The 15,278-nt window shown below is 34.4% G+C and overlaps 1 protein-coding gene across 3 annotated transcripts in view; it reads left to right on the top strand.

Annotated features, from left to right (window-relative positions):
- LOC149775237 (fibrinogen-like protein 1) overlaps positions 1-15,278 on the top strand; it is a 70,562-nt gene that overhangs the window by 3,094 nt on the left and 52,190 nt on the right. Inside the window, exons 1-2 of one of the 3 annotated variants that reach the window (XM_089943881.1) lie at positions 5,416-5,780; positions 11,008-11,721. In XM_089943881.1, the coding sequence (XP_089800007.1) occupies positions 11,112-11,721 (610 nt within the window). In that variant the 5' untranslated portion in view covers positions 5,416-5,780; positions 11,008-11,111. Of the gene's footprint in view, positions 1-5,415; positions 5,781-5,830; positions 6,066-11,007; positions 11,722-15,278 lie in introns of those variants that run through there. The other 2 variants (XM_089943883.1, XM_089943882.1) reach the window with 2 other exon arrangements.

Raw genomic sequence — 15,278 nt, 5'->3', positions numbered from 1 at the left:
TGATGGGGAGAGGGAATCAGAAGAGAAACAATGTGTACACTACTTGACTATCTTGTGTTGCATCTAAAATAGAGTAGCTCATATTAATCAAACTTGGAGTTATCAACGTAAATGCATGTTATCTACACGAGGACCAAACGGATTTGACTTAAATACAAAGCTCGAGAAAAATGACGGACACCAAGCATAGCGAAAAATAACGCCATCTAAGATCATAGACCACATTATATACTAAAAAATATTATCCCGGTAAAATTATGCGTGGATACAAAAGTAAAGGAAATATGTAACGAGAAAATTCTTGGGGGATACTGAATAATAATAATAATAATAATAATAATGTGTACTGTTTATCAATTACCCCACCCACTTCGGATGACAAGAGCTACTCAGACTCTATGTACAAATACTGATTACATTGAGAGTATGTTAAATACTGGCATGGCAGACTTATCATTTTGGTATACCAACAATGATGTGATCATAATTTCTAACAAGAGTTTATAATGGGTCGCCATGCGAGCGTGTCTGCTGTGTATAAATGACTATTATCCACGATTAATGTTCCATCTTTATTGTCTAACTAACTGACACTACTCAACGAAAAAAGCACGCAAAATGATATTTCTATATAATGCGGACATGACTAACTCGAATGTGTCACTCGTTAAAAGCGTTTAAGAGTGTCAATTGACAAAACTTTGTCACTGAATAAACAAGTCACTTCTGTGCGTACTACGTGGTAGGATATAGCACAACTTACTTTATTTGAAAAGATTTAATTATTTTAAGCAATAATTGCTTTTAAAGTTGTTGCATGTTACTTCATTTTGATTATTGTATTTGACCAAGTTTTCATCTTTCAAAACGCATTGAACGCTTGCAGAAGAGCGTGTATGCAATTAATTGTAAGGACATATATTTAACACCTAACTTGATTCGATAAACACAAACGATTACCTTTTAATGACCAAGTCAAATACAAAGGACCAGTCCTTATAGAAATATTTACACAACATTCAAAACAACCTGGCACCAGATTATCTGTATACTTTTACTCCAGTCTCAAAAGCTCGGTGCCAAATGCCGCCATAAATTAACAAAGTACCCCGAAAAACAAAGACCCGAAATATAAAGTACCCCGAAAAGGAAAACTGAAATGTTTAAAGGAGATTTATATACAGTGGCGTTCTAATACGGAAGCTCGTGCAACATGATATTAAATACTGTACAACCGTTACTTCTTTTAAACTAAAAACTGAAAACATTTTTAAACATCAAAAATATTTTATTCATTTATTTATTTATTTATTTATTTATTTATTTTCTGAATCATGCTTTTCACGGGGTAAGGTTGGGGGCGCTGACGATAACCAAGGGGGCGGTGTCCCTACAAATTTTGGGAACCACTGATTTCGACCTTCTATGTGACGAGTCTTTGGTTCAAAACTCTATCGTGAGATAATAATAATAATAATAATAATAATAATAATAATAATAATAATAATAATATTCCATTAAATAATTAATGTATGTATGTGGGTGCGTGTGCGTGCGTACGTGTGCGTGTGTGCGTGGTTGATGTTTCACGTCGTATATGAATCATTAAGCAATTATTTCAAAATCGATGACATGCGCTTTGTTACAACCATATACATATACACATATATTACGGCTGAATCAGGCCGTAATGTCATCATCTAATCGTCGAGACAGAATGCAGACGCACCCCTCATGGTCTTGTCTAGCTTTTAATGTGGACACTCACGTATTTTGCCCCTATTGCGTGCAGCGGTCTATCATTTTGTAGCCATCTTATACAATGTTCAGGAAATACTAAACAAAGGGTAGACATACCATTCTTAACAATCGATGCGACATCACATTTGAATAGCATTCTGGTGATCAAATAGGAGTACTTTATTCACCTGGAAAGAATGTAATGCCGCCATCTTAACTTTGGCTTTTTTTAAAAAACTGGATGATATTGAACAGAATTCTCCTCCTCCTCTCTTCCTCTCTATCTTTTCGATTGATTGGTTGATTGATTGATTGATTTTCAGATTGATTAGTAATTTAAATTTAAATTACATTTTTGATCAATCGTGAAGAATTTATTAAATATTTATTGGTCATGATTGGTGCTAGTATATCATTGTCCTCTATAATTGCTATGAGAACGACTTTTGTAGTTAATGTTTACTCCAAAGCACTGGCCATATTTAATAAAAAACAAGACGTGGTTGTTGTTGTTGTAGGGTTTAACGCCATTTTCCTCACAAGATAGGCTATACATGGCGGCCAGTATAATTGGTGGAGGAAGAACCCTGGAAAAACATGGGAAGCACCACCGACCCACGAGAAGCTACTGGCAGGCTTTCTCACGTACCCACGTTAGCCGAGCCTGAGACACGAACTCACGCAGACAGAGGTGAGATGGCAATGATCCGTAACGGTGAGCGCTTTAGACCACTCGGCCACTCGGGGCCCCTAAAAAGACGTGGTAATATATATATATATATATATATATATATATATATATATATATATATATATATATATATATATATATATATATATATATATATATATATATATATATATGAAATTAAAATGAATGGAATAACAGAGATCTGAGCAGAGGTATAGAATATCTCTCAACTTCTGGACACCCGAGCCTTGAACAGTTTATAACAAGAAATACTTGTTATTTCCCGCCGCTAAAAACTTGTTGATTCCAGCACACAATTTCGAAAAGTAAACTACTTTAAACATTGAATTTCGTCTGGGAAACACCCACCCACCCACCACACTCCATTTAGCTTAGCCAATAAGGATTTACTTGATCTAACCGCTAAAATTTTAACACGCCCATCAAAGTTAGAATAATTCTCTCTATTTCGCCTTTATTAATAACTATTTCTTGAAAAACACATTTTATGACACTTATTTGAAATGGCAAAAAATTGTCTCTGGATTGTATTCACGTTGTGATTTCCCCGCTACTTAACCACAAATTAACGGTATCTAATTAAAAATCAATCATGTCTCCGAACAAGAGCATCACATCCATTACAGACACGCGATTTATTGCGGGCCTATCCCATAAGTCAAAGTTAAATGTTGTATATATGACGTATTTCATAAGTTTTTAAGAAGAATTTAATGAATTTGTCAGAAACTAATAAATACTGGACAGACAATGGCAACCTTTAAAATAATAAAACAACGGATGACAGGATACCTGGTATGGTACGATAGTCTGTGTCTGTGATGAAGCTGGATGCGTCGTGGCTTTTTCATTATTTTGTTCTCAATCTTTGGGGTTCTATCCATATTGGTAATCATATTTAGCTGGTATCAAAGAATGTCAGGCGTATACCGGTAATATTCCCAAAATAATAATTATCGTATCCATTTACAGGTACAATTTGTCATGTTTTTGATACAAAATAAACTGAAGGAAAAAAAAAGAACACAGGGAAATATGCAACCACCTAGGTCTGTGTAGATTAGAATAAATGACCATAGATTATGGAAGATAATGTTTAAATGTCGATTGTACTAAATGAAGCACATTTGAATTAAGTAAAATTAATTATGTCTCCCAAAGACTCGAAAATTTATTTTTCGTTTCACGTTTCGTTTTTGTTGTCATTTGATGAAGGAATATTTTTCTCTCACTGAGTAAAATTACTATAAAATGTTGAAACCTTAATCTGACTTGATTATAAGATAACATTCTCCATTGGATTTACTAATCACTTCGATCTCTAGGTGATTTGCTAATCACACTGATTTGGTGTTTACTTTATTCCCTCCCGCAGCCTGTACATCTCTGAATAAATTAATTTGTTGTACATATCATAATCAGTTAAATATAAATATAGACTTTGCACAATATAAAATCTCGATGGAGAAAAGATGCAGTCAAGAAGTTAGATTACATCCCCACCCTCCTGCGTCCGACCACACTTTACGCTTTGACACTGCGCACATATGTTCATGCTTGAAAATCAGTAACAACTATTTAGATTTGCTGGTCTCTTTGCGCTCTAAAACTGGTACAGAAATTAACAGTTGTTAGACTGGTACAGAAATTAATAGTCGTTAATTTATTCAAATATGACAATAAAAATAATGATGAGTTGTAAATTGTTGACATGTAATAATAAAAATAACACGCTAACATACATACATACATACATACATACATACATACATACATACATACATACATACATACATACATACATACTTACATACATACATACATACATACATACATACATACATACATACATACATACATACATACATACATACATACATACATTGGGCCCTGAGTGGCCGAGTGCCGAGTGGTCTAAAGCGCTCACCGTTCCGGATCGCTGCCATCTCACCTCTGTCTGCGTGGGTTCGAGTCCAAGGCTCGGCTAGCGTGGGTACGTGGGAAAGCCTGCCAGTAGCTTCTTGTGGGTCGGTGGTTCTTCCCTGGGTTTTTCAGGGTTCTTCCTCCACCTGTTATACTGGCCGCCAAGTATAGCCTATCTTGTGCTGAAAAATGGCGTTAAACCCTAGAACAACAACAACTACATGCATGCATGCATACATACATACATGCATACATACATACATACATACATACATACATACATACATACATACATACATACATAACTGATAATCTCAATTTAGTCCCTAAAAACAGCGGTAACGTTTCTCAGAACAATTTGTCAAGAATTGGTTCCAGGATGGGAACAAAAACAGTGCATACCTGTCATTTGGATCTGAAACTAAACAATTCGCTACTCGAATGTTTTCTGACCCGTTCATGCTCATCATCGTTCATTATTTAAAAGTAAACCAACAAGCAGACGAAACAGCCAAACAAATGTTTTGTTTAATGTGTGTGTGGCGGGGGTATTTTTTTAAATATATTTTGTAAGGCACTGAATCGTCGGGCAACCTATCTCATTTTTCTGTTTGTTGACCTGCTATATTTTTTTCGAGTGCAACACTTCTCGCAATAATGATAAAAACTGCTTCATTTGGTGGTACGATGTACTTTTTGTATATATGACCAATACTGCTGTATAAGCGTTACTGAGCTTATCTTCTACGATTTGTTTCTAGTACAAGCTGCCATGTTTTCTTCCAGCAAAGATGTGTAAAATCCACCATCAGTCGAAATTTTGGTAAACCGCTTCAACTACCCACATTCATTTTCAGATAAGGAAAATGTGCTGATAATGTCCGCTATGACTATGGACATTTAATCCAAAGACAATCCAGAAATTCACTGGTCATAGATATTGCAGTAACTAAATACAGCTTTAGTGGTAAGTAACGAAGGGGATATAAGACTTGAGCTGCAACACCTTTGATATCAGGCCGCGGTAATTTGATCCTCGACGCGTCTGCTCCAGATCCAACACAGCGTGTGTTTCGATTGGTGAGTTCTGTACCTGAGCAGTTCCTATTAGTATCACAACCGTCTTAATTCCTTGCTCAAAGTGGCAGGAGAGCAACACTGTGCATAACAACGTGAACATTTCATTAACAGAACAACTCCGTGATATAACGTTATGACTCTCCGTTATTTTGCTCCAAGAAAACAAAACCTAACTCTACTATTATTCTGGCGATGTTTCAGTGGTATGTTGTAAACAACAACTCTTGGAAACCGAAGCTGTAATTGACTTACGATAGGACTAAACTAGCAGAGGATTGCTGTAGTTCAGTCAGCACAATCATCTCGATGGAATCTTTATGCGGAGGTAAATTTATTAACAAAGTCGGTGGTTAAACCATGTTTTCTTGTAAATTCTTACTCCGAGTAATACTATACGGGTGATAAGTTATATGCTTCGTCATCGAGTCTGGACTTTTTATGCTTTCTTGTGAAGTTCTTTTTTTTAACTTTGTCTCTTTAGCCAGTATTCTTTTTTTTCAAATGTAATGGGCCATTTTCGTGGAATAAGTTGGATACCACAAGGATTTCATCAAAGAACAATAACTGCTCTGACAGATGCAGATTATTACAGGAGTTTGGGTGATTGGAGGTAGGTTGAAGATAAAGATGTATGTTTATTTACTCGCGTGTTGGTACAGATGTACTGGACTCGCCAAGGTGTATGGAATACACACAGTTTTGTCAGGTTTAATTCAGCTATAATTGTTCCACCAACATATACACCAGTTCCAACATGTATTGTTACAAAGTTGAGGATATAACAACAACGTCCGCAATCGACGACAATCGAGGCACACGTAACTTACAATTAAAGTGAAACTTTCCTTGGTTACTCGGAAATTCACATTCCTTTCAAGCTTATGTATACGTATACGTTTCTTCTTGCCAGCAAGGTCTTTTTGTAAGCAATTGGAAAGTTTTATCAAATGCTTTATAAGAATGATTATTTTATGTATCCAGCCCTAAGGATGGGGCGTTGTATGAAGAGCTCCTCTCTCTCTCTCTCTCTCTCTCTCAGTGAGAACGTTTTTAACTCTTTTATTCACTTGTCAATCGAAATGTATGTTTCCAATTATTAGTTATTTTTATTGTGAAATATTTGCTCCTGAGCCATTGGCAATAAAGATGTTTAGTGTACTTGCATCTGTTTTGGGGACTTTCCCTTTCTTTAATAACTATTCCATGTGTATTTGTTAAATTAGCCGTCTACTCAAGAAACGGGAGGTCTTTTTGATCCTTTGTTATTAGATAGGTCACTCTTAATTGAACTTAATCGTTCATTTATGAAATCTGCATCTCTTGCTTTTGCTGTAATTGTCCGATATAAATCATACTTGACTTTTTTGCAGTAGTGAGGCAAGAACCACACAACACACACAATATTAAAAATGTTTCATTCCATTTTCCTTACATTGTTTTGAATAATAAAGTTCTGTAATTTAGTGATCTAGAAAAGTATCTCTTTTTATTTTACGTTTATCCTATTACGTTTGAATCATAACTGGAGAAATCTTCATAGTATAATATGTTTTTTACTTGAGACTTACGCTTAGAGAAATATATCAGTTTGAAAAGTCATAAACCCGCATGACCAAAGCGCTTTTAAAATGATCGAAAATTAAACCCCATATCATAATGAAACATCTGGGGTTAAAATGCTACCTCCGATGAAGAACTTTAAAATTTTAGCTGAAATCTTGTCTAACATATGGCTTGACGATACAATGCAAACTTTGAGATGTTCTGGAATTAACTTTGTTTGGGAACTTTACAAGTTATTTTTTTAGTTTATGTGTAATTATTTTTTAATCATATGGTTGTATTTCAGAAATTTCCAGTACATGACATTTTTGTAAATTATCAAACAATGTGCACAGTCATATACTCAGATTTGAACAATCCGATAAATTACCATGTCGAATATTTAGAAATCTATCAATTATTAACCTTGTCAATGTCTTTTGTTAACTCTTGTAAATCCTATATATTTTGCGTAGCTACCCAGTCCAAGAAAATTATAAATTCATCCTTGCTGTAAACTTTCTAGCCCCTCATCATGCGACGAGAAAAACTTTCCAGAGGCATATTTAGTTTTTCGTAAAAACGTTTAACACCTCAGTATAGAAAATGTCAGACAAACACCCAAAAGGTCAACACCAAAATAAAATAAACACCACTTACGTTAAAACACAAAAATTCGTTCACAATGTTTCATTAATAAACAAACCGATATACTTTCTTCGTAAAATGTGGCAAATGATATAATTATCAAGTTTATTTTCTCCCTTTCTGTCGTCCATTTTTGTTACTATTGTCAAATATTTGTACTCCTCTGTAACAATACTTACATTGTGGTACACAAAAAATCACTTTATATTTCTTCTTAGATCTATGAAGGTCAGACAACCAAACTGTTGCCAACACAGGGGTTAGACTATAAGCGAATAATACTGTCTGTCTGACTTTTATTTATTTATTTATTTATTTATTTATTTATTTATTTATTTATTTATTTAATAAATAGTACCTGAATCGTTCTAGCAAACATACATATAATATAACCAATAATATAAACATACAAGTAAAAGTATAAATTAGAAGACATTTCAAATTGTATTGCTAAAACAAATAATACCACTGGAAACCTGTAGATTTAGTCCGTACTATCTCTCTTTGGTATTTTGCCATAATTTACAGTTTCCTCGCCTGTCCTATGATAGGCTGAACACAAAATGCTTTGCATATTTGGACAGCTCACATAAGCTCTTTTTAAATGACAAATTTACCGTGGTTATTCTGTTTTAAAACCGTTATATGTCAATGGAATTTTAATTATTTGGACTAGGAGTGCATTCTTTTGAACAATGAGCACGTCCTTGTGTGCTGTTTACTCTTTCCAATTCGTATTATTATTTTTTAAAAATTTGTATCTGTAAACTTAAGTTTTGTAATTCCTAATCTTTCAGTAATAATTTGCAAATTATTTTCATTCCAAATTCATTTTTAGGTATGTGTATATATATATATATATATAATGGTAAATTGATTAATGTTCTTAAATTGAACGGACGAAGTCACCTCTCGTCTTAAATTCTTCATCAAAATTTGCATCTAGAGAATGTACAATGGTTTTAACAACACTTATATTGAACCGCTTCGGTGGCCTAGAGGTTAGAGCGCCCGCCTCGAATGCGGGAGATTACGGGTTCGAACCTTGGCAGAATCATACCATAGTCTTAATTTTTAAAAAAATTTTACTCACAGCTGCCCGCTAGGCGCTCATCATTAAGATGCTAGTGTTAGGACTGGTCGACCTGGCGTCAGGATAATGTGACTGGGTGGGACATCATGCTACATGTCTGCGGCATGATGTCCCAGTGCTAGACATCACTATAAACTGTCAAACTGCAGATATGACTGAAAAATTGTTAAAAGCAACGTTAAAATATCTAAATCACACACTTCTAGTGGAATGGAGGGGAGACGGTGGTTGTAGACGGGGGGAGAGGGAGGGGGCAGAAGAGCTGTTGAAATGATGAACTTTTTTTCTGCGATATTACAAAACCTTTCCGTTTTGTGATAATTACATATCATCTTTGGTATGAATATGGTTAGGTTTTATAACGAAAAATATTTGTAAAGTGTAGTCCAGTGTTTGAACTTTGAAAACATTTATATGAACACTTAAGTCTGTCACGCAAGCCGGTAGTTTATTTGAATTCCAAACGTTGGATACAAAAATAATTATTTAGATCATGTTATATTAGTATAAACAAATTTAGCTCCATATTGGCAATTAATAATGTAGTTCAGAGGCAAAATATGTTTCAATGGTCTTTCGGAAGTCATATCGAAACTAGTCATCCACTGGCAATGCAGTCTGCACGAGCTTTCACCGTAACCAACAAATCTGTATGGCACGCAGAGGTTTCAATTCTTTTCAATATCAGATTACACCAATTAGATATATAAATGACCTGTTGCAACAGAAACTGACAAATACACAGTATAAATGCATCTTGAATTACTTTTATCACTGCATAGGTTAAATAATCTGCAGTAACGAATCTTTAGTGTCAAATTATTTTGTAATTCACCAAGCGCCGAAAGATTTCTGGTTTCTCTGCATTTTCAAACTTATTCTCCTCTTGCTCTTTATATTATTATTATTATTATTATTATTATTATTATTATTATTATTATTATTATTATTGGTGTTATAATTACCGTGTCTTTCTACTTATTATGACTGCCATTTCTTCTAATAAGTTTGTTGGTAGATTTTTTACATTTCTTCCAAGCTTACAATTTATTTTGATGTCACTGTTTAATTTTCATTTTGTTGGATTGTCTCACCAGCGAATGTCGAAACAGCCATCACAGTTACGTTGGCTTCGGTGTCATTACATATATTGGGGTCCTGTGCAGTTTCTGATAGTCGCATGTCTTCTGCATCGGTTGTTTTATTCGCCTGCGAATTTGGTGTTACATAACTAGACCGTCAAACCATTCTTTTACAGCTGCCTGAGAAGTTTCATAAGCTCACTGATAGAGTATCATAATTGCCTCACAGGGAAGACAGTCTCGTTCCACAGAACATCTGTTTTACCTGAATTGAGCAGACGTTCAAAACAAACTATAATATAGTTTTTTTTGGACTAGGTGGACATTTTATATTACCCTTTTATGAAGAAGTTTAAGATGATACATTGATGCATGGCAGGATCTCATAGATGTTTAACTACAGCCGAAGAGTCGTTTCGATCAAAAGAGCTATTCAGCTCGTTTCGTGTACTGGGCATTGTAATTTTAAGTTTTAAGGCGTGAGATGTTTGGCTGCTGTCTTTGAGAAATGTTGTTTTTTTGTGCAAAGATCAATTTCATCGACCTTTTCATTCCTTGCATTCGTCCGTCTTTTGTACTCCAGGACACATATTTGTCTTGCTTGAAATGTTGCCAAAACCGTTATCGGTAAGTTGCATAGGACGGCGAAATATGATGAAAACAAAAGTCTTTGTAACACGCATACTTACATATTGGCGAACCGCAGTACGTTATCAGATGTGATATTAATCCTCCCCCACATTGAAGACTAAGCGACCCGGCACCGGTCACGTGATAATGCAGTCGGACAATTTTACCGTTCATTTGTTTTCCTCCAAACTAAAGTCTGCCTAATATCCGAGACGTGGTTACTCATTCCGGGTGCGTTTGTGACCCGATATACCAAGAGCCTTACTTGATAATAGGTATGAATACGAGCAGTTATTTACGTTATTCATTGCGGCTATATTTAAAAGTCAGGTGGGATGTCTCGTTTATAAAGGTATGGTTTAAAGGGCTAGAAGTCGTTTCCTGATAGGTAAATTAAATGTATTGGAGAAATACTTATTATTTGTTAAGTTCTTAATTTGCAGAAAAAAATACTATAACTGCATTCCAAATTCTTTTGACGATTTAACGTATTAATTTTATATTCATCTCACTTTTCTGATCCAATAGATAATTTTATTATTTTTTGTTTCTTTCAGATGCTGTAAAGTAATGAATTGTTCATTGTATCTAATATATTTACTGAAAGCTTAATTTGCGCACGTTTTTATATTCACTAAAACTGAAGTTCTGAACGAGGAAGATGAAGTTACAAGGTATTCTACAAGGTGTCGTCTTAGTGTCTGTGTTATTATTAACAATAAGCGTGACTGCTAAAAACGCTACCAGAAGAAGGAAATGCAGGTGTGAAAAATATCTAGGAGAGGTAAATAAAGCTATAGACACAAAACTTAAAGAATTTGAAGAAATGTTTTCAAAGTTTCTTGAGCCTATGTCAGACAATTGTAAAAAGGAAAGCGCAAAACTTATGGACGTTAGTGTCAAAATAGGCGAGATTAATGGAAACATGACAGACTCGCAAGAAGAACTTAGAAGGGAAAAGTATAATCTGAGGTTGGTTTGGGAACATATGTCTTCCCAGGAACTAAGTGCTGAGTCTTTGAACAGCAACTTTAAGGCTCTGGACGCCATTGTGAAAAATTTGTCATTACTTATTGATAAACTTGAGAAAATGACTGACGTAGGAGAGTCTGGATTAATCTCTGGAGATACTTCTGCGATGAAAAATGCAACAGCAGCAACAAAAGCAGCAAGAAAAACTACAACAAAAACAACAGAAACAACAGCGACAACGACAGAATCACCGACATCATTGACATCGATTCAAGCCGAGAAACCACGTTATCCGAGAGGTAAGATAGTGATTAGTGTGTATTGGCTTCAAGAACTCTCGTATATTACAATTTAAAAAATGATTCCACCCACCCCACCCCCTTCCAGAACGCTTGCAGTCATCTTTGCATTGGGCTGAAAAGGTTCAGTATGACCCAGTACCGAAATACATGTTCTGTAAACCAGTAAGTGTCCACATAAAGTTCTTTTTATCTATCGTTATTACTTGCATCTTACTGACCAAAAAGAAGAGTTAAGGCTCAGTGAGCCTAAATTACTGCAGAACTATCGACAAAGGAATGTAGCTGCGGTTTTTTCGTATTTTCTATAGGTTTTCAACATTTTGTTTAAACAATTTGATCAGCCATTTGACTAACGTGTTCCAAATGAAAATATATAAAACCATACAGAAAAATTAGAAATCAAAACTCAATGATTTTATTCATTGGTTTCAATAAGTATAAACAATCAATTTACGTTTTGATATTTAAATCCAGACCAGCGTATTCATATGTCCAGTCATATATCTGGCTTATTTATATTTTGCATGACTTGTGGAACTGTATTTAGGTTTCACTTTAACTGTTTATATGTTTGTTATTTTTTAACCTTCGAACTTCATTTGCTTAAGGTCGTTTCAATAAATATAATCGTATGCGCTCTCGACGGCTCAGATATCGGCGTGATGTGATCCTTCATGAAGAAGGAAAAATGAGAACCCAGAAGAAAATGACCGACCATGGATGGGCTAATAAATTATAATTAATTACTTTTTTTATGCCAAAACCGGTTGGCGAACCCGGGACAACAGAGGTGCAAGGCGATACCCAGGTCCAGTTTGCAGTTACTAATAATCTGTTAGCAGAAAACTAGAGGGAAAAAAATTAAAACTTTAATAGGTTTGATTTTCGTTAAAAATTAATTGATAAATACATGGCCTAAACAACTCTGGTTAAACAAATTTGTTATTCCTTTCAAGACATCAGACACGTATCGCAAAAGAGATATGCGATGATGTATAGGGCATTGCATTTTTCAGTACTGCAGTTATCATTGAATGGAGGCATATATTAACGTGACGATCAATGCTTTGGGAATAAGAAACATGTATGTTATTTGAGTGTAATTCTGCATGACGTTTTGTGCACGCAATTGGCAGTAAGCATATGTCAAAACAATTAGAATATCTTGGAAATCTATCTCGAAGTGGGTAGATAAAACATTTGGAATTCCATTATTGAATAACAGACACTATGTCAAAAAACCGTAATATGTTTTGCATCTGGCATTTTATCAGATATGTACAGAATTATCATAATATGGCACGAGCCATGCTTAGTTATGAAATACAGACACATACCAGAGAGAAACATTTCAAACTTTAATTTTTCTTGATATATTGGCCACCACCGAGGAAGGCCTGTTTCGTATATTACACATATCAGCATTATTAGATAGGTCAGGGTCGGTATCGGGCATCCACATGTACGGATCCGGTATCAGACTTCTGTCAGTACTGAAAGCCTATCTGGAACATCAAAGAGGCCTATATAGATTCGTGGATAAATTCCGCGAACAAAGGGTGGGTTATGCAATGCCTTATTGCGACCCAGATGCTTGATATTTATGTTTTCAGAACCTCCATGATGCATCTGAGGTTAAAAAGGGCATCTGAATGTATCAATGGATGAGTGCAGAAAAATGGCATTAAAACTAACATGTTTTAGAAATATGTCTATGTGTATAGAAAAACGGAGGGCAAGTTTTAATTACACTGATATGAATTATCTCTCCTTTCTTTAACGGGTGCGACTGCATTCTTTAATATGTGTGTGCGTATATATATATATATATATATATATATATATATATATATATATATATATATATATATACATATACATATATATATATATATATATATATATATATATATATATATATATATATATATATATAAAGAATACAAATCATGGCGAATAACAATCCTTTCAAGTGCACTGGAATCAGCAAGGGATCAAGTGTTTCATGGATTGATCAAGATAAATGCAATAAACTGACAAAGGACAATTACATAACTGTTTATACAAACATAACCGTTTTTCTGTTGTATTTGTCTGTCTTGTCTATGTTTTGTATTTGCCTATGAAAAAGACTCATTCTGAGTCTAAAGCGCTCAGGCTAATTAGATACTAGTTTTACACGTTCGTTGACAGTTTATTGCATATATATATATATATATATATATATATATATATATATATATATATATATATATATATATGAACCATTTATAGCTACATGACCCACCAGTATTTCAAACTGTACTTACTGTCCACGTGCCGTAATATTAATGGTGCAGTCAAATCAACTAAATCTATTATCTATGTCGTTAAAAACTGTATCTTTCCTATACCAAGTAAACTTATATATATATATATATATATATATATATATATATATATATATATATATATATATATATATATATATATATATATATATATATATATATGCACTCAGCACATTAAGGGAAGGTCAAATTGACCATTAATTGAATATAAGAATAACTCCTTGCAAGAACCATGAATACTTTGAATCATAATAATCTTATGTAGTGCTTTTTAAGTGGCCAGTGGGGCTCTAATTTTACGCTTATCTAGTTATTGTAAGTGCCCATTGAAGATGTAATTTTACGCTTATTACATGTGAGATTATTTTCAAACTGTTATCGGGGCGTTCTCTTTGGAGTTAGTCGGATCTTTGCTGCCAAGTAAGCACTGTTGAGATGGCTATTTCCCTGTAAGAATGCTGACGTGTTATCTCGCACCTCGCCACGAACTGCTACCACAAGGATCAATACAACACATGAACTGGCGTTGAAAAATACGAATGTATTGTGATACGAGTCCCTAGGCAGCAGACTGAATTTAGAGAAATCCTCACTTGCTAATTTAGATAAAGTATAGATAACTCTCTGAAATTTCTTTTTCCGGTAGTTCTTTAAGGGTTTTTTTTTTTGTTGGGGGGGGGGGGGTCTCCGCACCTGGATATTGGAAGTTTGTACTCGAGAAGAGATATAACCTGATAACAAGGTCTTCTAAATATCGGCCTGGAGGTAACAGGTGCATTTCCTTTTCAAATGGAAATCAGAGTTAACAAATAATGTGATAGTTGTCATTATTTTCACTTTATTTTCATGAATTTAGTGTAGCTTTACTTTAAAAAAATTTCGCCAAGATATATTTCATAGTAAAGATTAACGATTGTATTTGTTGTGAGAGTGTGTGTGCGCGCGCCTGAGCGTATGTGTGGGTGTGTGTAGGGGGTGTTTGTGTGTGAGAGATAAATACGACTTATTAAATAATCGGTATTGAGATCAAGTTTACTTACTTATTTATTTATTTGTTTATTTATTTATGAAATACCATGTTTAGGCAGCATTTGCTATTTTCAAGTGTAGGTCTAATACATCTGTCGCTGACGTTTATACACAATCTCTTGGCAAGATGCGTACTTGCATAGATGTTTATAAACAATACTGCGACAGCCTTGCATAATTGTATGTGCGCACTCT

The sequence above is a fragment of the Sinohyriopsis cumingii genome, chromosome 19 (assembly GCF_028554795.1).
Source record: "Sinohyriopsis cumingii isolate HCF-2022 chromosome 19, ASM2855479v2, whole genome shotgun sequence".
NCBI lineage: Eukaryota > Metazoa > Mollusca > Bivalvia > Unionida > Unionidae > Sinohyriopsis > Sinohyriopsis cumingii.
This window is presented reverse-complemented; position numbering and strand designations above follow the sequence as displayed.